The sequence below is a fragment of the Hemicordylus capensis genome, chromosome 3 (assembly GCF_027244095.1).
Source record: "Hemicordylus capensis ecotype Gifberg chromosome 3, rHemCap1.1.pri, whole genome shotgun sequence".
In the NCBI taxonomy this organism is placed as follows: Eukaryota; Metazoa; Chordata; class Lepidosauria; order Squamata; family Cordylidae; genus Hemicordylus; species Hemicordylus capensis.
Window position 1 is genome coordinate 230,284,978 of NC_069659.1, and position 27,158 is coordinate 230,312,135.

The 27,158-nt window shown below is 42.0% G+C and overlaps 1 protein-coding gene across 2 annotated transcripts; it reads left to right on the plus strand.

Annotated features, from left to right (window-relative positions):
* The first annotated feature begins 1,260 nt into the window (after positions 1 to 1,260).
* On the plus strand, positions 1,261 to 27,092 carry SIRT1 (sirtuin 1). Of its 2 annotated transcripts, none has more exons than XM_053310260.1 (9): positions 1,261 to 2,071; positions 6,836 to 6,952; positions 8,860 to 9,101; positions 10,943 to 11,095; positions 12,642 to 12,789; positions 17,284 to 17,363; positions 20,484 to 20,670; positions 21,015 to 21,590; positions 25,071 to 27,092. In XM_053310260.1, exons 1-9 carry the CDS (start codon positions 1,576 to 1,578, stop codon positions 25,367 to 25,369), a joined length of 2,298 nt encoding a protein of 765 aa, XP_053166235.1. In that variant the 5' UTR covers positions 1,261 to 1,575; the 3' UTR covers positions 25,370 to 27,092. The 2 variants fall into 2 exon arrangements, with proteins under 2 accessions (XP_053166235.1, XP_053166236.1); XM_053310261.1 differs by lacking the exon at positions 1,261 to 2,071 and adding an exon at positions 2,119 to 2,368.
* Positions 27,093 to 27,158: the final 66 nt, after the last annotated feature.

Here is a 27,158-nt window from a genome sequence, read left to right on the forward strand (position 1 = left end):
CTCTTGTTTCTCTATCCTTTACCAGCAAGCTCATTATTTTATTATTTATTAACATATTTTATACCACCCAAAACATATTACTCTGGGTGGTTTACAGTGAAGTTAATGTTCATTAACCTGAACATTATGTCTAACAGTGCAAGCCTAAGCATCTTGATTCCAAACTAGGACCCATGAAGTTCATAAAGGCTTACTCCTCAGTGGGTGTATTTAGGATTCCAGCCTAATGCTCTGTAACCTGAAATAATTAGCTTAATGTGTACTTGCATTCTACCCTGGCATAATACCAGCATGTTAGGTATGTCAAAATAAAAGGGATAAGGGAATCCAGGGGCTATAGTACACGTCATGCTAAGGACGGCCATTAGCCATGACGCACTTAAAACTTTCTGCTATTTTCTTGTAGGATGGTATACGTCTCTAATGGAATTCTGATGCCGTTTGACAGAAAGGAAACATACACGTCTACTTTTAAAACAAATACATATTTCAGTGAGACTCATTTCCGTGTAGGTGTGCTTAGGACTGCAGTTCTTATTTGCCATGTTGTATACATTTATTATTTCAGCAAATATTATTTCGTCCCGTCCCCGTCCCCCCTTTAGTCTCACAATGCAACACACAAGATCGAAGAGTCAGAGATAAAGAGTATATTTCCATCGTCAGACATGGAGCCCTTTTTTGAACTCGGGGCAATGGATGCGAGAGATGGAGAGACGTTACTAGTCTGTCGCACACTTTCCCTTCCAAGCTCTTGGTTGAATGAGACGACCTTCTCGAGCCTATTAATGCTCCTTCCGACGCATGACCCTTCCCCGAGCTCCTCCGCCACGGCTAGCGCTTCTCCTGACCTTACCCCGTCACGGCTCGCTTTTCCTTTTTGAGCGTCTCCACTCCCACGCAAAACCTGCTTCTCAGGTTAACAGGTTTCCCTTGAGACAAATCCTCCTCGTTTCCGTCCTTATTGACACCGTCAGACACCTGCTTCCTCGGGGCCTTTTCTCTGCCCCCCTCCGCCATTCATTCATACTTTGAGGGCGCGGGGGAACAAATAAATAAATAAATATAGGACAATTTTATACGTTCATTTCGGACAAAATCTCAATTATTTCAATGGGATTTAACCCAGAAAAAAGCAGCATTAAAGAATATAACAGAATTTTTTGAAAAAACAACTAATTCCTTTTAATAATTTAAAAAAAGACACCACCACCACCCCACACGTGTATAATATGCGTTTATCTTAATCCTTGCAGGGAAATACGGAAGCCAAACAGGAAGCAAAGGGGAATATCACGTGGCTGAAGCCCCAGAACCGACGCTTTCCTTTCTCGTTTGCCCTTTTCCCTCGCCCCCTCCCCATCACGTGACCCGGTTTGTTGTTGTTGCGGCCCTGCGCTGGGCGGCTGCCCGCGTGGGCGTCGGCGAGGTCACGTGCCGCGTTTAAATCTCTCCCTGAGGTGGGGGAGGGGGACTGTCTTTTCTGTCTATCGCGGAGGCGCCGCTGAGAGTAGCCGCCGCCGCCGGCTCGGCCGAGACAGGGGTGGGGGAGGGAGCGGTTGCTCCTGCTCCAAGATGGCGGACGGGCAGACGCCGCTCCTCCAGCCCCGCAGTGGCGGCCGCAGTGGCAGCAATGACGCCGCGGCAAGTGCCACAGAAAGTCCCGAGCCGGCTTTCAAGCGCCAGCGGCGGGCCTCCACTGACAACGGCGGGCCGGTCAGCGCAACTGCGAAGGGAACCTGCGGAAAGGCAGAGACGGCGCCCTTCAAAGCAAGCGCCGCCGAGGAGGCCTGCCAGGAGGAGAAGGAGACGGCTGAGTCTGGCGAGACGGCCGCCGCGGTGGGAGGCGGAGCAGAAGGATGGCGGGGCGGCGGGGCGGACAATGGTCCACGGCGGTGGGGCCTGGCCCGAGAGGAGCCGCCGCCGTCGCCGCCCCAACTACAGCAGCGGCCGTGGCTGAGCCAGGGGGAGGGAGCGAAGGCGGCGCCCGCCAGAGACGCAGCGGAGACGGCCATTGGCTGCGGGTCGGCGCAGTGTTCAAACGGTGTCGCGGAGGCGGCTCCGCAGCCCGGTGAGAAGCCAGCCGGTGTGCGGGTGGGAGGGCGAGCAGCAGCTACATCCATGGGGAGGGGGAGGAGATGCCGCAGCAGCCGCCCTTGCCTTCATTCTGCGGAGGGGTTCGAGGAAGACACCTGCGTGAACAGCGCTGGCATGCTTTTTCCGTCTGTCGGCTCAGAGCGGAGAAAGTCGCGCTGTCAGTCAGGAGTGGGGGGATAGATAGATGCGATGCCTTCTTTAATTCGCCATCCTCGGAAGGAACGCCCCCCACAGCCCTGGTTGCTAAAAGTCCGAAGCAAGCCAGCCCCAGGTACCTTCTAAGGACGACTCCGCTTCCACCTACCTGTAGTGGGTCTTGTGGGGTTGGGGGAAATCACAGGGCTAATAGCGCAGTTCGATCCTACCCTTGTTTTACTTTAATGTAAGTGTGTTGATGGGGCTTACTCCCAAATAAGTGCGTTTAGGATTGCAACCTTAACCAATAGGCTACTATCTGAGAGGAACAAGGTCTGAGGGCTCATATTTGCTATCATTTAGAGCCCAAGCCTATGAATATTTGCTCAGACTCAAATCCCACTATGTTCAGTGGAACTTTCTCCCAGACTATACACTATGTAGACTAACACACAATACAGTATGTACTGTATAGGATTGCAGCTGTAAAGTAGATAAACTACTCTAGCAACTGTGGTGGATACAGTTGCTAAAGAGTTTGAAAGAGAAACTTTTTTTCAATTTCACCACAGTTGCAGTCCTAACCACAGTTAGTTGGGAGTAAGGCTCCATTGAGTTCAGTGGAGCTGTAGCGCACATATTTCTAAAAGTTGCTCAAAGTGGAGATCTTAAGCTGTATTTGTGATGTTATGAGCATAAAACTAGAGGATGGTAGTTACTCTGAAATAGTCAATGCAGAATCCAAGGATGTGAGTTTGTGAATGTAGTGTTACATACAATGGGTCTTCTGCCTTTTACTCTCCATTCTCAAGCTCCAGTCCATGGGGTTGCTCCTGATCAGACTATAGTTAGAGGCTTCACAGTGCAATACCACCAGACTGTAGCCAGGGATTTGCCAACTGCAGTGTTTAGACTGTATCCTGCGCTTCACCATCCAGTGTTGGATTATATTTACTGTCTTCTCCAACCACCGCAGTTAGCCTGTAGCCACAGGCTTCATCAGTGGGATGTTAGACTATAGCCAATGACTAAGCTGATCCCAGAGCCACCCAATGGATTAGTGGGGAAACGCTTGACTATCTAGCAAAAGGTTGCTGGTTCAAATCCCTGATGGTATACCTATATCAGGCAGCAGCGATATAGGAAGATGCTAAAAGGTATCATCTCATACTGTGCGGGAGATGGCAATGGTAAACCCCTCATGTATTCTACCAAAAACGCCAGGAGTCGACACCGACTCAATGGCACACTTTACTTTAAGCTGATCCCAAATGGCTGACCTTGGGCCTTTCTCCTTGGGCTGTTGGACTTATCTACTCCCTGTACCAAGGAGAAGTGCCTGGAGGACCTTACCAACTAATTGACTGGACTGTAGCCACCTCCCAGAGTGTTCAAGGGGCTACTGGAGATTTACCAACCCTTTTGCACTATTGGCTATTGGAGATTTACCAACCCTTTTGCACAAAGGGTCACCTAATGGCGTAGCGGGGAAATAACTTGACTAGCAAGCCAGAGGTTGCCATTTCAAATCCCCACTAGTATGTTTCCCAGACTTTGGGAAATACCTATATCGGGCAGCAGCAATACAGGAAGATGCTGAAAGGTATCATCTCATCATGGTTTCACCCAGCAAGGCTGTTCATAAATCAACACTTTCAGTGTCTGGTGCCCTTGCATAGTTTGTTTTCTGCAACCTGCTGACTTACACATTTCTGCATTCACATTTAGCATGGATGGAAGAGAGCTAAAATAGTAGAAATGATTAAAACAGCAAAAACTGTTTGTGGAAGCTGGGGTACAACATAATACAGTGGCAGTATAGCCATGTATACTGGGGCATGCGTAACAATAGCATATGCTATCTTATTTAAATAGGCCTGCTTCCCAGAGTATGAGAAGAAACAACTCTTCACACCCATCCCCCTGCATTATTAAAAATTGCTAAGAGTACAGTTACTTATATTTGCATTTCAGTAGCCTGATCCTATGCATGTCATCTCAGAATTAAATCCCACTAAATCCAGGAGAACTTACTCTGAAATAAGTGTGAATTCAGTTGCAGTTATGACTGTACAACATAAGGCCTGGGGGCTGGATCTGACCCCCCAGGGACTTCTTTTGCTCGCCCCCAGGTATAGTAGGGATATCCTGCAGCAACAGCAGGAGCCACGAAGAGCTCTTGGCTTGAAGAGCTCTTGGCTTGTCCATTGATAAACAGCAGCTGCTCAACCTAATGGGCCACTTGAGACCATGCATGTGGTCCAACGAGCAAGTGAGCCAGTTGCTGCTGTTTGAGCAGCCGTAGTAGCAATGGGTGGAGTGGGCAGGGGCAGCATCAGGCAGGCACAGAAAGGCAGAGGGTCACTCTTTAGATTAGTTCCCTATTCTCCGAGGCGTACATCCTCTGTCCTCTCTGGAAACTTCCTTACAGTGACATCCTATGCCTGTTACTTGGAAATACATCGCTCAATGTACCCAGTGAGGCTTACTCCCAAGTAAGCATGCCTAGGATTACAGCCTGAAAGCAACAGTAATTTAGGGAGAGGACTTGGCATTTGTTTGGAGCTGGCATGCACTGTAAGTGCCCCACTGACTGAGCAGTGACAGGGCCTGTTTTCTAGCCACTTTCCTTGGTTAAAATTGTGGGTCCCTTGATGAGGCAGTGGGGAGATCCACAAGTAATTAATAATTGTTTTAATTAATATTAGTTAGTTTTAATGTAATCAAGTGCTAAAAGTTGACTTCAGCCCCCACACACCAAGTGTGGCGTATTTGAGTTGTGCACTCCTGGTTTAAAGCCATGTATTCATCTGTGCTATGTCTGAAGCTGAAAATTATAGATCAGGCAGGCTTTGACTGGAACTGGTGTAACATACAGAGAGCATGTCTGCACTTTAAGGTATAGCTTGCATTTTTGTTCACTGTATGCTTGTTACCAGATTAAACTAGAGCCTCAGCAGTTTGAACTGTATTTTATTTCTGAACTGAACTGTCGTTTGTTGCAGAGGATGACTTAGTGAAAACTACAGAGCTTGGGTGGTTTTTAACTGGGCTTCAGAATCCACTACAAATATCAATCCAATATTTTAATGATAAGATTTTAAATTGTAAACTGCTGTAAATTTTTGGATGGACACCAGTATGTAAATAAATGCACACTGGTCCCAATTCCGAACATACCTGTATAAGATTATGAAAATAATCTTATGTTCATCATTCTCTTGGGTACTCATTTGCTTGCCAGTGTGATATTAAGTTTTAATCCTTTAAAACTGCTTAAAAAAAACCGAAAAATGATTTTATTTGTTCAAGCTTTTATCCTTAGGAGTTGCCAGTCTCTCCTTTCCGGCTGCTCTGTTTTGTTTTTATGGCTGGTTTTTTTGCGTTTTTATGGTTTTAATTGATTTTAATATTTTAATGTGATTTTATGGAATTTTATTGTATTCATTTTTTGTAAACCACCTTGGGATAATTTTATGAAAGGTGGGTATATAAACCTAACAAATAAATAAATCCCACTGAGTCAAACCAAAAGAACATAATCTGTGTACTTGTATTTAATAAATGCTGCAAATAAAATGTAAGCAAACTATGCTTAAGACAAGGCTGGAAAACAACTTTAAAAAAATTCAGCACTACAGTCAAATTTTTGGGAGTTAGCAATATCTCATCTGCTGCTATTCAGTTTTCAGGTGCACAGGTTAGCTGCATAAGGTAACCAGATATAATAAAGGTAGTAGTACCTTTTAATAATTGCATAGGAGGGTTGGCAACTTCTTTCTATAGGAGCCCTTTTACTTCTAATGGCTGCATGACAAGTATAAATTCAGTCTGCAACAGATAGAGGCACAGAAGCCCTGTGGGGAAGAAGGCAAAAAGCTAGTGAATCCATGTAGAAAGCAAATGTTGGCAGAAGTAGTTTTTCCCACTTCTGCTACACTGTACCCTGATAGGCTGCACCTCCAAAAATTCCCTCTACTGTGCAACTACTGAAGAAGATATGAATTTGTATTCTTTTTGTATCTGGTCACTCTGGATTTCCCCCCAGTTCATCTGTAAATATCTACTTGCCCTCTTCAGTAGGTATATTAATACTTTCAGTACCAACTTTCAGTACCTTGATCTATGTTCAGGAGGACTTTTAAAAATTCATTTGGTTTTATTGTTTGTAGTAGGTTTGATTGTTTTCTCTTCTACATTTGTTTTATTTTCATGCTGGTCACTGACCAAAATGAGGGAGAGAGAGACATCATGTTTTCCTGCAGTCATTTAGTTTTCAGTACCTACTTATGTATCTTATTTTGCATATATCTTGAAAGGATGTGTTATGCTTCTGTTGTAGAGTCAGTGATATTGAGCTTTCATTTTGAAACTCTAACTGCATCTACTTCTGGAAAATTAAAACAAATCTGATGATATTTTTATAGTCACTAAAATCTACATAAACAAATATCAATTATATATACACAATAAATGCCTAGTTTTAAAGGAAATGCCTATTGCTCTTCATAAGTGAAGTACAATGTTGCACTTGCTACAAATATGGAAACAGTACTTCTAATTTATAATTGTTGCTTTCCATTTGTTTAATGTTGTCTTCCAGATAATATCCTCTTTGGTGATGAAATTATTGCGAATGGCTTCCATTCCTGTGAAAGCGATGAAGATGATAGAGCTTCTCATGCAAGCTCCAGTGACTGGACTCCAAGACCACGTATAGGTAGATGTCAATTCTGCAATTGTACTTAAGAACTTTTTTTTTTTGCGCTTTCCTAATATTCCTATTTATTTATTTATTTGATCAAGCTATCTCTAGGTGTTTGTGATACTGGCTTTCTTCATATAAGTGACACTACAGGTGGTTTGCTGTGTCATCTGTATATTAAGATGCTAATCTGGCTTGGGTAGAAATTGTCCTTAGATGAGCAAGTGAGTGGCAAAATGCCTCTGCTTCTACCCTTCCATGTTACCATTCTATTAACATTCTAGCAGAACCTCCTAAGAGAAAAAAGCAAAAATATAGTAATATTATAGAGGATCCTGTGAAACTCCTACAAGAGTATGAAAAATTAATAATAATTGTCCCCTGGTATGGAACTGTAGAGCTCTTTCAGTTAGTTCTTTCTTCAGCCCATTAAATAGAGAATTAAAGGAGGAACTGTGTAATTATATTCTGTGATTCTGTGACCATTTGTTTTTATAAAATGTAGCCAGTGAGGCTGCAGTTTGATGGAAGAAGTTGGTGCAGGGTTAGAGAACTTTGTAATCCTTTCCCTTGGTTTGGCTTGCTCCTGAAAATCACATATACACTCAGTTGTTTTTACCCTTTTAAGGAAAAATACATCTGGGAAGCAAAAAGCCCTCCTTCTTACATTTCTCTTCAGATGACTCCATGATGTAATTAAAAAGAGATTCTACAGCTATAAAATGGCATTATTTGCTTCATGAAATATTGACAGTATTTAAGCATGGTCAAGCAAATGGGCAGTCAATTGACAAGGATTCTGAAGTACATACCTAGTACGGGACATACTGTTTGCAGTATACAAATAACAAAATCATAATTCTTTACAATGAACAACCATTGTAAGCCAGCCTGGGATGCTGGATCAGGTTGTCCGCAACTCCACTATCACATAACTCATTCTGTTGTGTAAAAATGTTACATGTCACAGCAGTGGGTATAAACATGTCTTGATGGGGGAAAGATGTGGGGACTTGGATAAACATTGTCTTGGTTATTCCTCACACCACAGAGCAATCTGATGAACACAAATCTATACACATAATATACGCTGGCGAGAGCCAGCGTGGTGTAGTGGTTAGAGTGCTGGACTAGGACCGGGGAGATCCAAGTTCAAATCCCCATTCAGCCCTAAAACTAGCTGGGTGACTCTGGGCAAGTCACTTCTCTCTCAGCCTAACCTACTTCACAGGGTTGTTGTGAAAGAGAAACTCAAGTATTTAATACACTGCTCTGGGCTCCTTGGAGGAAGAGCGGAATATAAATGTATAATAATAATAATACAGTAGTAAACTTAATAGGACTAATAACAAAACAGCACTATGGGAAAAACATGCTCACAGGACACCTCACTTGTAATGCCACTGTATGCATTTCTGTATGGAATGCATTGCTATATGCATTGCTAAGGACCCGTGAAAGGGCCTTTTCAGTTGCTGCCCCACTCCTTTGGAACTTTCTTCCCCTACAGATCCGCCTAGTCCCTTCCTTACTGATCTTCAAATCTCTATTGAAGACTTCTCTTTTTCACCAGGCTTTTGCCCTGTAGTTTACTTTTCTGTTTTTTGTTAGTTATTTTAGTTTTTAATTTAGAATGTAATTTTTAATGTTGCTTTGTTTTCATGTTTTTGTGCACTGCCCGGAGGCTTCGGGGTGGGCGGTATATTAAATGTCTCATATATATATATATATGTGTGTGTGTGTGTGTGTGTGTGTGTGTGTGTCTCTGTCAGATCGGTGCATCATTTGTTTTGAAACTAAAGTACCTCCATTGAAAATGTAACAAAAGGATGCAGTCCTGAAAATATTTACTACAACATTCTCTCATTCAAGATGAGCATTCTGTGCCAGCCAAATCACAATTACTTTATTTTTTATATTAGGTCCCTACACTTTTGTCCAACAACATCTCATGATTGGTACAGATCCACGTGCAATTCTGAAAGACTTGTTGCCAGAAACCATCCCTCCCCCTGAACTGGATGATATGACTTTATGGCAAATTGTTATTAATATTCTGTCAGAACCTCCTAAAAGAAAAAAGCGAAAAGATATTAATACTATAGAGGATGCTGTGAAACTCCTACAAGAGTGCAAAAAAATAATTGTCTTGACTGGAGCTGGGGTATGTATGTATTAGAATAAACAGATCATTATTTGAGTTCTGATTTACGTTGATGCAGCTATATAAATTACATAGATGGATTGGTCTGGGCTGTGTTGAGATTAGTGTTGTTCCTAGGCAGATTGTATAGTATAGCCTACAAGATTAGAGACTAAGTTATGATTTGTCTAGTCACAGAACTCATATGTGTTAATATATTTATGCCCCCTTTCCCCATAATATGCTCAAAGCAGGATACATACAGGTGAAACTCGGAAAATTAGAATATCGTGCAAAAGTCCATTAATTTCAGTAATGCAAATTAAAAGGTGAAACTGATATATGAGACAGACGCATTACATGCAAAGCGAGATAAGTCGAGCCTTAATTTGTTATAATTGTGATGATCATGGCGTACAGCTCATGAAAACCCCAAATCCACAATCTCAGAAAATTAGAATATTACATGGAACCAAGAAGACAAGGATTGAAGAATAGAACAATATCGGACCTCTGAAAAGTATAAGCATGCATATGTATTCAGTACTTGGTTTGGGCCCCTTTTGCAGCAATTACTGCCTCATTGCGGCGTGGCATGGATGCTATCAGCCTGTGGCACTGATGAGGTATTATGGAAGACCAGGATGCTTCATTAGCGGCCTTCAGCAATTCTGCATTGTTTAGTCTCATGTCTCTCATCCTTCTCTTGGCAATGCCCCATAGATTCTCTATGGGGTCAGGTCAGGCGAGTTTGCTGGCCAATCAAGCACAGTACACTGTATACTTTTAGGAGGTCCGATATTGTTCTATTCTTCAATCCTTGTCTTCTTGGTTCCATGTAATATTCTAATTTTCTGGGATTGTGGATTTGGGGTTTTCATGAGCTGTACGCCATGATCATCACAATTATAACAAATTAAGGCTTGACTTATCTCGCTTTGCATGTAATGCGTCTGTCTCATATATCAGTTTCACCTTTTAATTTGCATTACTGAAATTAATGGACTTTTGCACGATATTCTAATTTTCCGAGTTTCACCTGTAGGTAACTCATTGGACAGATGATACTGAAACAAAAGTAACAATTTCAAGACCACACCACTTTCTTCATAGACAACAAATCTGTACAATTTGTATTTCAGTCTCTGATTCTATGTGTTGCTGAGCATCAACAACAAAACATGGGGCACTGTAACAAGTATAAGTGGATACCTCATTTCCATGCTCTACCACTATGAAGCCCTACACCTTCTGAGGCATTAGCACCCACCATTGGCTCTACTGTTTAAGTACTATGCAAGAGATTATTTGAGTGGATAGAAGATGGAGGCATTCATAACCCCCTAGTGTAGACCCAAAACTGCAGCAAGGACAGATTTTTGGGAGGCATGTGGAGCAGAATCTGGCATCTGTGCCAGCTTGCCTCTTACAGGCGTTGCTTTAGTTGTACTGTACTAACTAATGCCCTGAATAGGGCCAGGCTACCCATTTCAGTGTTTGTGGAATGAAAATAATTAAGTAAGGAAAAGAGAACAAAATATTAGTCTTGAAACTGCTGGACTATGCTTTGATTTCCCTTTGTTACTCTTTAGCTTGCATACAAGTTATGTTGCCTTCCTGAGAGGTATTGCAATACTTAAAGCTCCAATCAGAATTTTTTCACACCAATTTTTTCGCCTTCTAATCTTACAATGCTGAGTTCTAGAAAAATGTAACATTTACTTTGTCAAAAGAATACAGTTTGGATGTGTGATTAAATATAATTTTAGAGTATATTATTCTAGTGTCCATATATAGCAGCAAGTACAATAAAAACTTGAAATACACAGTTAATACTTATTATGGTATGCAATCCATTTTAGGTATCTGTTTCTTGTGGAATTCCTGACTTCCGATCAAGAGATGGTATCTATGCACGACTTGCAGTTGACTTCCCAGATCTTCCTGATCCTCAAGCAATGTTTGATATTGAATACTTCAGGAAAGATCCAAGACCATTTTTTAAATTTGCAAAGGTACTGTTTCCACTCTACTTCTGTTGTACTGGAAGACAGACAGACATAAACAGCCTACAAACTTCCTGTATCTAAAATTGACAGTTTGCCTCCCCACTCTAGCACACTGATCCTAAGCCAACAAGTTGGTGCTTAAAAAGAGGCACACTGTGATTGATTCACGACTGTAATACCACAAATAATTATGTTAAAGCTTACCTTGTAGGCGGGTGTGCTACATACTTTTTTGTAGCTATTTATTTTTATTTTGTTCTGGTGTGATGTGAAGAAACTAAGCCTACAGAATAACTATCAGCATTGCCTCATATTTAAAAGACATGATATATTTTCTTAGCTAAATCTAGATACAGTGGCACTATACTTGCAATGTTTCAACACAAACGTTAAAATGTAAACATTTCATTTTAATGATTGATTTAGTATAGTGTCATGTATTTCTATTCCGAATCTTTTTAATAGGGAACAATGGGGTTTTTTTAGATGTTCGGTATTGATGTCAAACTGTGGCATAGAAATTCATTGTTAGGAATTAAGGCATCCACTGAACTGAATGAAGTAGGATCATGATAATAAATAGGCAGCTGTGCCTGTAACTGATATGCTACTTGGTACTTGAATTTCATAAGAGCTGAATTGGCTGGCCTGGCATTTAAAAAACAACAACACAAAAAACACATATGTGTAATGGCCATTGTTAGGTGGTCTCTGTGCCTTCTGTAGTTACACTCCTGATGTATTGTAAAGAAAAGTTGTGCCATCGAGTCAGTTTCAACTCCAGACAAACACAGAGCCCTGTGGTTGTCTTTGGTAGAATACAGGAGGCGTTCACCATTGCCTCCTCCTGTGCAGTATGAGATGATGCCTTTCAGCATCTTCCTGTATCTCTGCTGCCCGATATAGGTGTTTCCCATAGTCTGGGAAATATACCAGCAGGGATTCGAACCAGCAACCTCTTGTTCCCTATGCAAGTTACTTCCCGCTGCGCCATTAGGTGGCTCTAATGCAGAGTTTCTCAACGTGTGGGTCCCCAGATGTTATTGGACTTCAACTCCCATAATCCCCAGCCCCAGTGGCCTTTGGTTGGGAATTATGGGAGTTGAAGTCCAATTACATCTGGGGACCCACACGTTGAGAATCCCTGCTCTAATGTATTGTGGGATCATTTGATCAAGGCTTAAAGTTAAACACATTGGAATGGCTTTAACAACTTTTGGTAAGAACCTTGAGGCCCAAATTAGGGCTGCAATCCTAAACATATTTGTTAGGGAATAAACTCTATTGAATATTGTGGGACTGACTTCGGAGAAAGCACATATAGGATTGCACTTCATGTCTGTAATCCTGTGCACATGTATAGTACTTGGGAATGAGCCCTAATGAACACAAAGTTGCTTTTAAATAACCAAGTACAGGATTGTGTTGTGTATATAACATTTTTGACAGCAAAATTTATGGTTCAAGGTAGATTGTTCTTAAAGGCAACAGCACATGTTGGTGGATATTAAACAAAAATGAAATTTATAGTTTAATTTCTTTAATTCTGCAGGAAATATATCCTGGACAGTTTCAACCATCTCTCTGTCATAGATTCATAGCTTTGATGGACAAAGAAAGAAAATTGCTTCGCAATTATACTCAGAACATAGATACCTTGGAACAAGTTGCAGGAATTCAAAGGATAATCCAGTGTCATGGTCAGTCAAACCTAAATTGTCTTCTATCCTATACTTAGGGGTTGTGTTTATATGAAGAACAGTTGGTAATGATATAATGAATTTTGCAGAGATTTCAGCTCTTACAAGTTATTGAATTCCTAGATAATATATGGTTCAGTATGCTGAATGAATAATTCATAGTTGGGATTACTCATTTATGGTGAATTGTGTTACAGGCCCTCTTTAAGGATTTCCAGGATTTATTTAATAATACTGCGCAAAGTAACGTGGGCAGTTCTAAACCACCTATGCTGCTGTGGTCATCAAAAACAAAGTGTTGCAGAGGTGCACTTGTGCAATTTTACTTAGTGCAAGAATGCAGGTTTTGTGCACAATGCAGGTTTTGTTTTCAATGTCCGCAGCAGCGCAGGTGGTTTAGAACCATCCCTGTTACACTGTGCAGTATGTAAGCCAGTGACTTTTACTTCATTAAGTACTGAAAATCCCACAGCATCATCTGTGTTACTGTGTGCAGATTGTCAGTTACTAGTCTTAATACTTATGGAGATACAAGAGAAAATATGTAAACAGCGGCTGACATCCAAATGAACATTTTGTGATCTCAGAAAGGGAGGTGAAATTCTTCCATTCCCCCCCTTCTGCAACCTTCATGAGGGACCCTCGGAAACACTTTTCTAGGAGGCACAGGGTTGCAGAAGGAAGGGGGGACAGTTGTAGAAATAGTGCCTCTCCCTTGTTGAGCGCATGAAACATTAGTCTGGCTTTCAGTCATTATTTTATTTCATTTATTTATTTATTTATCTAACACATTTTTATACCACCCAAAACTTACATGTCTGGCTGGTTTACAATAAAATAAAAACAGAAAGTAAAACATTAGTTAAAACAAAACAAAAAGTTTAAAACATTACAACAATTTAAAATTTCAAAACAATATTTAAAAACCGCATTAAAACCAATAAAACACTATTAATTAAAAGCTTGGGTGAACAGATGTGTCTTTAAAGACTTTTTAAAAGCTGTCAGAGATGGGGAGGCTCTTATTTCACTAGGGAGCATATTCCAAAGCCTTGGGGCAGCAACAAAGGCCCGTCCCTGAGTGGCCACCAGATGAGCCAGTGGCAAATGCAAACAGACCTCTCCAGATGATCTCAGTGGGTGGTGGGGTTCATGACGAAGAAGATGTTCTCTTAAATACCCAGGGCCCAAGCTGTTTAGGGCTTTATAGGTTATAACCAACCCCTTGTATTTTGCCCGGAAACATATCGGCAGCCATTGTAGCTCCTTCAATACAGGAGTTATATGGTCTCTCCAAGATGATCCAGAGACCAACCTGGCTGCTGCATTCTGGACCAGCTGTAGTTCCAGACTACATACAAGGGCAGCCCCACATAGAGCGCATTGCAGTAATACAGTCTGGAGGTTACCAGCAGATGTACCACTGTTTTGAGGTTGTTCATCTCAAGAAACGGACACAGCTGGCGTATCAGCCAAAGCTGATAGAAGGCACTTCTGGCCACCGCCTCAACCTGGGAGACCAGGGAAAGGCTTAGATCCAGAAGTACCCCCAGACTGCATACCTGTTCCTTCTGGGGAAGTGTGACCCCATCCGGAACAGGCAGATCAAAACTGTCTCTCGAGTTTCAACTCTGCACAATGAGTACCTCTGTCTTATCTGGGTTCAGTCTCAGTTTGTTATCCCTCATCCAGCCCATCACCGACTTCAGGCAGGCATTTAGGGAGGTTATGCCCAACTGTTTTGCCCAACTGTTCAGCAAGATATAAATCTGCTCCCACCTTCCATTGTTGGTGTCTGTTTAGAATGGTTTTTATATAGCTTAACAAAAAAAGTTCACAAAGCAATTTTCACAGCAAAAGAAATGAGAAGATGGTTTGCTTCCCAAAGTGACTCATAATCAATCAATCATCCATCAATCAATACTTTATTTCAGCTGAAAACACTTGGGAGACACACAAAATGAGAACCTAGCAGAACCCACTTAAATTGCCGAAGTTGAAAAACTAAATTACTAAAATTATACTCTCAGACTAATTAGAATTTGACACTAACTCATGCAGAACTCTATGTGCTGCAACTCAAAATTTGGCAACACTAAAAGTAATAACTGGTTTTTGCTGTCTTGAATTAACATGGCCCCCACACCACAACATTTCTGACTATGAGATTGGGACACAGTTTATTTTCAGTCATGCTTAGAAAGTAAAAAGCTACAGAAAAATACTATAGGCTAGGAGAATACAAACTAAACACAAATGAAGCCTAATCATGCCCCTTGTTGAGGACCAAAGCAAGGGGTAGTTAGGTTATATTTGTTAAGGTGGATACATATCGTTGCTCTCTGCTGTGTAGTTTTTGTTCATCATTACTACATCTTATAGCAAACGTGGTGGTACTGTAAAGCAGTGAGATGAGGCTGACATAGCAGGGATTTCTGTGTACTGGAGTGGGGAGTGGCTCCTCAGGTATGCAAAAGAAAAGTCTATAAATGGGGGGAGAGACACACCCCAATCACTGTTCCCTCTAAGGCATGCACATGTGCATGCTCACAAGTTTTCTGGTGTCCGCTCAGTTAATTCTAGATCCCACTCAGGTGGAATTAGGAAGGCCCAACTCTGAATGCATGTGCACACACAGTGCCATGATATTGCCGCCCAGAACAAAACACATTCTGCACAGAGGTGGGGGAAAATTAGAGGGACTACTGACCCCCATAGGACTGCTCACTTCCCTCACAATTACAAAACTAATTACAAAACTCAAGGAATAACTTGGGGGGAAAGCCACGAGAGGGGAGGGGGAAGTAGGTAGTAATGAGCAACAGCAATTAAATGGGCTTTTAAGTGTGTTTGGCCCAATTGTAGCTGTTCACCAGGATTTAAGCAGTGAGGTAGAAGAAATGTTGAGGGTAGTTAAGTATCAGTTGGCTGGGGAGAGGGGAATAGACTTGGTTTAGCCTGTAACTGCTTATAGTATCCTAGATGGTGAGGGGAATGTGGTGGTGGATCCTAACCCAAACTCCAGAATCCTGTAAGCTTTTAAGGGCTCTGCCCCCTTCTGGAACAAAGAGGAAACTCTTGGGGAGAATATATTAAGATCAGAGGAACAGCGCTTCATCTAACTTCAGTTTATCCCACCCTAAGGAACTCTTTCACCTGCAAAGGAGGCAGTCCCTAACAACTTTAAAGTATCATAGAATGCATGTGTGTGCATGTGTAGAAATAAGTGTTGGGTGATATGCACTAGGTGTGTATCCCTTAACACCAAATTACTTTCTCCCAGCACCAGCCTTTCCCTCTCCAAATTGTGCCATTCAGGTTCAGGGCATTTCACCTAGCCCCAAACCTCAACTGTCAATGTGATGGGGCATTTGCATTAGGCTGCTGAGGTTCAGAATTAGGTGAGCAAGAAGCTACTCATCTAGCCCCAGAACTATAGTAAGACTACTTCTATATGGTGAGAATTTCCCAGCTATGTCTCCCTCACCCTCATGATTTCTCATGGGTTCCCAACTTGTAATTTCATATCAGTGTACTTTGGAATCATTGGCTTTTGCATAACCACCCATCAGACCACTGCTTTGAAATGCAGTCTGATCCTGTCCAGGTTTACTTAGAAGGTCCTGCTGATTTCAGTGGGGCTTCCATCTAAATACATGTGTATAGGATTATAGTCTTAGGCAATTGAATAACGACTTTGAGATGAGTTACAACTAAATCTTGGAACTGTTTTGCTCTTGCCTTTTATTGCCTTGTCCAGAGCCCATACTAAGACTACTATGTGGCAGAGAAGATTCTTTTAAGGAGTAAAGAAACTCATTGAACTAGCTGGCCCGGTGCAGAGCATCTGTGTGCTAGTTCTCCCTCTTCCCCCACCTCCACCTTCCCCGCCTGCCATCTGGAATGGTGGTGAAACCTCCTTCCTGCCCCCTCCAGGCCAATTCGGTCCTCTGCCTGAAGCTGCCCCATGGCGGCGGAGAGGATGGGCGACGATGGGGCGCTGGTACCAGAGAAGGTGGCGAAAGCTGCTTTCATGGGCCTGTCTGCCACCCAAATGACAGGTAAAGTCACTTACAACCAATTTCAGGCTCTCTCAGTCCTGAAATGCAGACCCACAGAAGGAGCTTTCACTGCGTCCAGCACACCACACCCTATCGTAGCTTTCTACGTCGCCATTCCCGCCTTGGTCTAAGGTTGTATGTGCAAGCCCCGCACCTGCATTTTCATTGGTTGGGGCGGGGCTTGCCATGCACATCCTTAGCTACACACACACACACGCAAGCAACCAATTTTTTCAGCAAGTGCAAACATATTGGAAAGTCAAGGCATCCACATGTAATGCTTTTGCATTCACTGACTAAAAAAAACTTAAATGTGGCTTGAATAAGTTATTTGAATTGAAATGCTAACTATAGCACACCTATGCTTTTGATTTCTGCATGTGCAACCATATCTGACTGCTTTCTGGGTATTTGTTGTTGTCTTTTCCCTCAGGGTCCTTTGCAACAGCTTCTTGTCTCATCTGTAAATACAAGGTTGATTGTGAAGCTGTTCGAGGAGACATTTTTAATCAGGTAAAACACTAGTTCTTTGGATGCTGTGGAAAAGATCTCAGTAACTGTTCCCTCTAAAGCGTGTGCATGCACTCACACATATTCTGATGTCCGCTCAGTTAATTTTAGATCCCACTCAGGTTGAATCAGGAAGACCCAACTCTGAATGCATGTGCGCATACACTACCTTGATACTACTGCCCAGAACAAAACTCATTCCGCGCACAGATGGAAAAAATTAGAGAGAACACTGGTCTCAATTTGACAATATTTCTGAGTTCTCATAAAATTATCAATTAACTGTAGTTGTTTTGGAACACACTCTGTGTAAATGGATATCAAATAGCAAGAGTTATGTACTCTCAACTCATACAGTTCATTTTGCTATTATATAAAGCCCAGAACACACTATAGTTCTAGCTATTTTAGGTAGTAAGAATAATAGGAAAGATTTTATCTAATAATTTTTCAGTGAAATCTTGGGTTTCAAAAGGGAGAGAAGACATTTTATAGAGTTGCATGCAAGATTCTAAATGAGCAATGTTGTTACTAATTGCTTATAGTCATTGAAGTATGTAGAATGTGTTTTCCATTTGTTATCTCCATTCCTCTCCCTGTGCTGAAGCTCCTCAATACTGGGTTGTATAGATTACATGCTCAAGACAGGACTGGAATTCTTTTTGTCAGGCTAGCTTCCTGCCACCGGAAGGCACCTTACCCCAGGTCCCATCCTGTCTGCTCAAGCAGGAATGCACAGGAAAGAGCTCTTCAGCTTTTACAAAGATGTGTCTGTATTTTGGGGCTATTTCATTATTTCCTTTTACCTATCTCTTTATCCTTCCTCCTGTATTTCTCCCCTCCCCAGATTGTACAAGGGTGGGAGAGGATCTGCCCTAGGTTTTGTGTTTTTTATTTTCACACCATTTTTTCATTTATTTGCTCCCCAATCAGGCCACCCTTAAAGATTCTATTTGGCTCATCCCCATTGCTCCTGATGGAGCGGGCACATGCGGAGGAGGTGTTAGGAAGCTCTTTGTCTGAGGGTCCTCATGCAAACCCCCCCGGTAGCCATGGCAGGGTCTGCTATTGGAGAGTGTTCGGCTTCTCCGGCATGTCCTTCACCCGCCATTTTGGCCGCACAATCTGTTGCCACTGCAGATATGTAAACTAGCTTAACCTACGCAGAGCATCTGCATGCCAGTACTTGATTGCTCCCCTCACCCCCTGCCACAGCCCCCCATCACCTCAGAGATCTCTCTACCTTCATCTGAGCTGCACTCCTGCTGCTCCTCCTCCATACGGTTGCTTCCATCCCCCTCACCCCTCTTGGTCGCAGCTGCTAGCACCTATTGGCCAAGCTGCAGCCTCCCATTCCCAGAGACTTCTCCACCCTCACCCGAGTCCCGCTCCTCCCCACAGGAGCAGCAGAAGCAGTTGACTGAGCCCTTCCTCGCTGCCGCCACCGCCATGGCTGCTCATTCGCCTCAGGCCACTGACAGGCCCGGGCTCGTCCCTTGCCTGCCTGCCTCCCTCCACCAATGGCCCAAACAGCAGCAGTGGTTGACTGGGCCCGTTCTTGCTGCTGCTGCTGCCATGGCCACTCATTCCTCTCAGGCTCTGACAGGCTCAGGCCCATCCTTCGCCCTTCCTTTTTTCTCTACTCCCCTCCCTTTCTCTTTCTTTCTCTCTCCTCCACTTGCTTTTCCCCTCTGTCTGTCTTTTCTTGCTTGCTTGCTTGCTTGCTTTCTCCCTCTCGCTCTCTCTCTCTGTGTCCCTTCCTGAGTTCACAGATCTTGTATGAATTAGCTGAGGGAACAAGATGAACAACGGCAGCCTCCTTCTCCTGAAGGGGGCTCTTTCCTTCTTACGACCCCTCTCTTCGCAGACCCCTGCCCACTATCCTTTTATATAGAGATTTCTCTCCTCAACAGTCAAGCACATCTTCTGACCAGTAGCAGTTGCATTCCAACTGACCTTAACCATCACAGGCTCCTCCTCCCTATTTGCATATGGAATCCCCACTGCCCAATCACCATGGTGCTTCTACTGTCACAGGCTCCTCCTCCTTATCTGCATATGGAATCCCCACTGCCCAGTCAGGTGCTTTTGCTCATGAACTCTCACAAGAGCTGCCACACATGGGATTAGCCACGAGTATGTCTTAGAGAATTAAATATATAGATAGATAGATATTTTCATTTGAGCCCAAGATAGCTTATAAGCAACTCTGACTAGCTTATGAAACACATTACAGATAAAATAGTTTGTGTTTTCTGATCTGGATTCTAGTTGCTTGGGAGGTATCTTTGGCTCACACTTACAAGATATTTTTTGAGTTTCTCATCCTAAGGATGTGGACAGGATTCTTGGGCGATTTGGCCAACCCAGAATTAGGTATATGGAGTTGATGGAGTTGTTGTATTTGATCTGTTTGCTTTAGTCTTTTGATTTATTTGGTTTGTAGTTCTTTTTATTTTGTTTGAAGTCCACAGAAGAGAAACAGGGGAGATATAAAAAATAGCATCAGCATATCTTGTAGAAATGCAACCACTGCCTAGAGATTTACATATCAGGCAGTATAAAAATATGATAAATAAATAAACCACCTACATAAACTCTTCTTATGCATTGACAAAATCTCATAAGAACAGCCCTGCTGGATCAGGCCCGAGGCCTATCTAGTCCAGCATCCTGTTTTGCACAGTAGCCCACAGGCAAGAGGTGAGGGCATGGGCATGCCTTCTCTCCAGTTGTTGCTCCCCTGCAGCTGGTATTTAGAGGCATCATGTCTCTGAGGCTGGAGGTGGCCTGTAGCCACCAAAGTAGCCATTTATAGACCTGTCCTCCATGCATTTGCCCAAGCTTCTTTTAAAACCATCCAAGGTAGTGGCCATAACCACATCCCATGGCAGAGAATTCCATAGATTAATTCTGTGCTGTGTGAAAAAATACTTCCTTTTGTCGGTCCTACATTTCCCAGCCTTCAGTTTCATGGCATGACCCCTGGTTCTGGTGTTGTGACAGAGGGGGGAAATTTCTCTCTGTCCACTCTTCCTACTCTATGCATAATTTTACACATCTCTTAGCATTTTTGCTTCTGTAAAACTAAAGGCAAAAATTAATACAACCTTCTCTGTGCAGGTTGTTCCTAGATGCCCCCGGTGTCCACCTGATGAACCACTTGCCATTATGAAGCCAGAAATAGTGTTCTTTGGTGAAAATCTGCCTGAGCAGTTCCACAGGGCCATGAAATATGACAAAGATGAAGTTGATCTTCTTATTGTTATTGGTTCTTCACTTAAAGTAAGACCAGTAGCATTAATTCCAAGTAAGTGCTGATTGTTCACTTATTGGAAGGAAGAGGGTCTCTGTTTCCTATTTAAGACCTATGGGTAACATATTCCTTAAACTGCTATGCTGCACAGTGCCAGAAGAAGACTGAGTTTAGAGACTTGCTTATACTCAGGGGCACTATAGATGCAAGGACTGTATGTATGTATGTATGTGTAGTATGCTCTAAATAGAATGTAAGAATGCAAAAATCAGAATTCTAGATCAGTCTTTGTATAGTGTGGCTACAAATAGCTCCTTTAAAATGGTTAACAAACTTATTAATGATTTAACGTCAACTGCCATTAAACATTTGTGTTTGTTTTTTTCTTAAATGTGTAGGTTCCATCCCCCATGAAGTGCCTCAGATCCTAATTAATAGGGAACCATTGTCTCATCTACACTTTGATGTGGAGCTTCTTGGTGACTGTGATGTCATCATCAATGAATTATGTCATAGGTTAGGTGGTGAATATACAAAACTTTGTAACAGTTCAGTCAAACTTTCAGAAATAACTGAGAAACCTCCACGAATGCACAAAGAACTGGAAATACATTCAGCAGAGTTGCCACCTACTCCTCTAAACATTTCTGAATATTCTAGTTCACCTGACAGAATTGCACCGCAAGATTCTCGGGAACACTTGGAGCATTCTTCCGAATGTAAAGCAGGAAATGTTGATCCTGCCTTGGAGTCGAAAGAGAACTGTGCAGAAGAGAAATTGCAGGAAGTACAAAATTCTTTAGAAAATGTTGAAAATCTTTCTGATCAGTTAGAAAACCCAGAACATACAAAAGAAAATGGATCTAACCAAGGGGAAAACAAAGAAAGAAGTGAAAGAACTTCAGCAGTTGAAACACTGAGAAAATGTTGGATTAATAGATGTGCAAAAGAGCAGATTAGTAAGCGGCTTGATGGTAAGTTCTAATTAATTTCAAAATTGTTCTAAGCATAGGTCCTTCATTAAAACAAAATAATTCTGTCCTGAAGGCTTAATGATGATTTTGCAAAGTGATTGTGACATTAAAATTGGAGGCATTGACAAAACTATGTAACTCACATCAGTATCCAGTTCACATGAGTACCTGTGTTGGTCCCATAGAATACGAAATATAGTACTGTGGCGGCTCTTCTGTATGGGCATGAGGGGCAGTGCCTGTCCAGATATACAGCGTGCCCAGACATACAGTGCACACATACACACTGTTTATTTTTCTCTCACACATGGCTTCTTTTCCTCCTGTCCTCTCTTGCTCTCTGTCTCCTGACAGAGAAGATGCCCACTTCCTTCCAGCAGAGGGCTTCATCTCTCCTGCTTGTTTTCTTCCCTCTCCAGAGTCCTTCCTCTCTGCTGCTTGTTTTCTTCCCTCCCCGGAGTCCCTGCTCTGACTCTAGGTGGTTGGTGCCTCCATTGCCCACTCTGCACTGCTCAGCGCCTGCACAGTTCAAATATTTCATACATGGAAGGCAGTCAGAGCATGTTTATATTTTCACCTAATGTGGGCGATGGAGGCACTGCACACAGCAGATAAGCCCTAGACTGAGTTCCAAGTCGGCACATGTGCTCCAGTCACTGAAGTGGGTGGGGGAAAGGAGACTGCAGTGGTGGCCTTTCTTTCTCTGTGAGGAGAGACCCAGGAGGAGGAGGCTTGTGCAGGTCCCAAAACACTCCTTTGCAAGAGGAGGGTGGTGGTGGTGGAATTCACCTCCTGATTAGGGATGAACTGCTTCCTCTCAGTGGAAGAAGAGTGACTTGCCACTCTGGACCTCAAAGATTCCTATACTTTCTCATTCATCTGTCAAGGTCCACATATCAACCCTATCTGCAATCCATACGGATTGGGGTTCTAAGAACCTTTTATCTTAGCCTGATTGTAAGAAGTTTCTTCAAGGTCTGAATAAACATTTTCCACCAGTGAGGAAACCAGTTGTGTCTTGGAGCCTCTCGTTTGTGCTCTCTACTTGCACCAAGGCTCCCTTCAAGCCCCTGTCCTCAGCACCTATTAAATTGCTTACTCTGAAGACAGCATTCTTAATCACCATTACCATCAGTAGAAAGGTTAGCAAACTGTCTGCCTTAAGGGTTGATATCCCTTACACTGTCTTCTGTCCCAATAAAGTAGTCATGTGAACTGATCCCACTTTCCTACCCAAGGTAGTCTCCAACTTCCACATTAACCAGGACACTATATTGCCAACCTTTTTTATGAACCCAGTTTCACCCCTAGAATGCTCCCTACATTCCATAGATGTTCTCAGAGTGCTACTGTTCTGCATGGATAAGACTAAAGACTTCAGAATATCCAAGAGACTTGTTGCTAACTTTTGAAGGTGCTCACAAAAGACAGCCTGAATCAAACGACAGCCTGAATCTATATGTCTCCTTGGCATACCCGTCACTAACCCCATGCATGGCAGCTCTTGTAAGAGTTTGTGAGCAAGCTGCCGGAAGGGGAAGGAGGTCGCGCCAGAGGCAAGGTGGGAAACAAAATGGTGGCTGGAGGGCAGGGACAAAAATGATGGTGGTAGACAGGCGAAAACGACAGTGGGGGTGGGCGGGGGAAACTAGAGGCACAGATACTCTGTGTCCGGCCCAACTAGTTTCTTTGGAACTATCACGAGCACAATCTGACACCATTCCTAGTGCAGATACATATTTGCAGAAACAAAAGCTGTCAGTCTAGAAAGAAAGGGAAAATAATTGGATTGTAGACATACCTAATTAAACTGTAGTAATTGCAGTTCATTTCTAAAATGTTTCCCTAGAGATCTTAAAATGTAGCTATTAATAAATCAATGAGCCACCTAATGCTCATTGCTTGTCACCTCCAGACTTGACTACTGTAATGCGCTCTATGTGGGGCTGCCTTTGTACGTAGTCCAGAAACTGCAGTTAGTCCAGAATGCAGCGGCCAGATTGGTCTTTGGGTCATCTCAGAGAGACCATATCACTCCTATCTTAAAACAGCTACACTGGCTGTGGGTACGTTTCCGGGCAGAGTACAAGGTTTTGGCTATAACCTATAAAGCCCCAAAGAACTTGGGCCCTGGGTATTTAAGAGAATGTCTTCTTTGCTATGAACCACACTGCCCATTGAGATCATCTGTAGAGGTTCGTCTGCAGTTGCCACCGGCTCGTCTGGTGGCTACTCGGGGACGGGCCTTCTCCATTGCTGCCCCGAGGCTTTGGAACACACTTCCTGCTGAAATAAGAGCCTCCCCATCTCTTACAACTTTTAAAAGGGCAGTCAAGACGCATTTGTTCACCCAGGCTTTTAATTAGATACGGTTTTAATTGTTTTAATAGTTTTAACTTTTTAATTTTAATTGTTGAAATGTTTTAATATTTTATTGGCTGTGTTTATTGTTTTGTAAATCGTCCGGAGAACTTGCATTTTGGGTGGTATAGAAATGTATTCAATCAATCAATCAATCAATCAATAAAAGGTGTGGCGGGGAAGCAACCTGCCTAGAGAGCAAGAGGCTGTTGGTTTGAATCCCTGCTGGTGTGTTTACCAGAATATGGGAAACTCCTATATCTGGCAGCAGCAATATAGGAAGGTGCTGAAAGTCATCATCTCATACTGCACGGGAGAAGGTAAACCCCTCCTGTATTCTACCAAGAAAATGTTAGCTCTGTCGTCACGAGGAGTTGACACTGACTTGATGGCACAACCTTTCCTTTCCTTATTAATAAATCAGACTGCAAGAGATATCTTCCTCTGGGTTAATACTGTAACTAAAGTGTGCCATCAAGTTGTTACTTTGAAATTCTTCTATGAAGAACTCTTGAGAAACAGAGGGCTGTGGGAAGGATAGATTCAGTACAGCTCCATGTTGCAGTAATCTCTTCCGTAGAATCCTAGAACTCCTTCACAAATTCCTGAGTCCCTGGGCATTCATGTATAGCTATGTCCTTGTCTAGAGGCAAAAAAGAAAATATGGGATGCATCCCAACCAACTGTGGAGGGCAAAAGGCTTGCCCAAGTGAACATACCTGTTGCCTCCTCCTCACAGCATTCCCCCAAAAGGTGTTCCTCAGGGTTGGGGGAGGGACCTTTGGGGCAAGAAGGGTGTGTGGAGGGGGGAATTTGCCAAAACCAAGCACCAGCACCTTCTGTGGATGCACTGAAGGTACTTGTACTTGATTTCAGGGAATGCTCCCGTACTCCATCCCACCCCATTCTGGATGATCCCTTGACCATAATGAGTGGCTTTTTGGGAAGCTCAGAGATTACTGTGAGGAGGAGGCGATGGGGAAGCTAGTGCAACTTAACTTCCATCCACAGAAGTTAGGATACAAACTGTTGATTACCCATAACTATATTGACTCAAAATCTTCTTGTAATTCTGGGATTCTTAGTACTGAATTTTTTTTGTTATCAAATATGTTTCAGGAACCCAATACTTGTTTTTACCACCAAATCGCTACATTTTCCATGGTGCGGAGGTATATTCGGATTCTGAAGATGATGTCCTGTCCTCCAGCTCTTGTGGAAGTAGCAGTGATAGTGGTTCCTGTCATAGTCCAAGTTTAGACATAGAAGATGAAAGTGAAATTGAAGAATTCTATAATGGTATAGAAGAAGAAGATGCTCCTGAGAGAGAAGAGGAGAATGGTTTTGGGGAAGAGGGAATTGAGCCAGCTTCTGTAAATGCGTCTGTAGAACTTGACCGTACAGCAGACAAGTTGTAAAGTAATTACGGACTGGCTTGAGGAATTTTTCCACCAGCATTAGCAGTTTTCGCATGTCAGAATGAATGTGTACTTAATTTAGCGCAAGGAAAATGTAACGTTTATAAACAACTAGAATAGATTTTCATGCATAGTTTTCTAACTTTTCCAATCAAATTCTATAAAGGCACACTCAACACTAATCTCTTTTGTGTTTTGAATTTTGAAGAAGGTACTAAGTATCTTTTTACTGACACTGCATTTGCTCTTAAATTCATCTGTGTGATCTCTCTGTGTGTATATATACAGTATTTTTGCTTAACAAATTTCAGCCTATTTTATTTTTGAACAGTTTGAAAAAGCCATTGGAATGTTAATCTAATATAAAGGGAACAGCTAATCTAGACCAAAGAATGGTATTTTTCACGCTTGTTTTGCTATGTAACACGATTTGGTTGATTTAAAATCTATTTGTTTCTCCTGTTACTGCATAATCTGTTTAAACACTGGTATTTCCCCAAAGTTACAATGGCAGCTATTTATTTTGGAGTTTTTTACATTACTCTTCATGGTAAGATGCATGTGAATATATTGAAAGTTAATTAGGCACCATAGTGAGCACCTGAATATCCCCAACTACTTAGATTATTAGAAAATGCTTTTTAAAAATCCTGTGGATATGTAATAGTACCAATTGGCTTGCAAAATTGTAGCAAGGAAGTGTTCAGTTAAATAAGAAATAATAAAAAAAATTAGGTTTTTAGGTTTGACATTAAATGTGATACATGGTACAGAAAAATAATATACATAAATGTTGTATACAAGAGAGTTTATGTACTGCCAAGATGTGAATATGCAAATATATGGAAGGTGTATATATAATCTGAATACTGAGCAAATTCTACCCAAGCACAAAACTGCTTCTATACTTTTCAATTCCTTACACAAACATTTGTAAGAAGCTGCTTAAAGCTTCCAATATAATAAAAACCAATTTAAACATAACTTATAAATATACTGCTTGAGGGACTTGCAATCTTTGTTTTGAAGAACCCAGTACCACTTGCTGGTAGAGTGTTATATGAAAAGCAGCTACTGAAACTGGTCCCAATACTGCCTCAAGACAGCCTTTAAAATGGATGTCACACATGGTTTCCAGCTGCAGATTGTTTCCATTCTTCATAATCAGTTTCCTAATTATGCATTAAATAGTAAGTTTTTGCATTTCTTCTTGAAACAATGTTTCAACTGTCCCAGAGAGCTCTACCACTTATCAGTCATATGTATTGCTTTAGTATTTATTCCATTTTGAAATATGTATAGTTACTGTCCTCTTAAACAAAATACATCTGTAACACAGCATAGTAAAGTGTTAAGAATGGCCTTCTGTGTTAATCTAAAAATGTTGGCATGCTTTCTCATGGTTCAGGTTCTGAAAAACATAACTTACTGGGCTACACTAAAGAATGCAATATGTTTGCTTTGCTTGCATGTCAAAATGTATTTGTGCTATAGGAGATATTTTAAATGAGAGAAATTTTGTTTTTAAATTATTTTTACAGTGTGGGTTGTTTTCTGCTTTTATATTGTATATAGTGTCTTTTATGTAACCAACTGGCAAAATGTTTTGTAGAAGACTGTTTTAAAATGACTGGCGCTCTTCCTGCAACTTTTGAAATACAAAACCAGTGTTTTATACTCGTACAGTCTGTTTTAAAGTCTATTAAATTGTCATTTAACTTTTGGTTTCTGTTAAGATGGTGTGTGTAAAGCCTCTCTTCCTCAAGAAAGGGTTTTTGGGTGGGGTGGG

What these genes read in the sequence shown, in the direction of transcription:
- SIRT1 (XM_053310260.1), top strand. Translation starts at nt 1,576, where the DNA reads ATGGCGGACGGGCAGACGCCGCTCCTCCAGCCCCGCAGTGGCGGCCGC. An exon ending in GACTCCAAGACCACGTATAG is followed by an intron (nt 6,953 to 8,859) that starts GTAGATGTCAAT and finishes TTTTTATATTAG; the next exon opens with GTCCCTACACTTTTGTCCAA. An exon ending in ACCAGTAGCATTAATTCCAA is followed by an intron (nt 20,671 to 21,014) that starts GTAAGTGCTGAT and finishes TTAAATGTGTAG; the next exon opens with GTTCCATCCCCCATGAAGTG.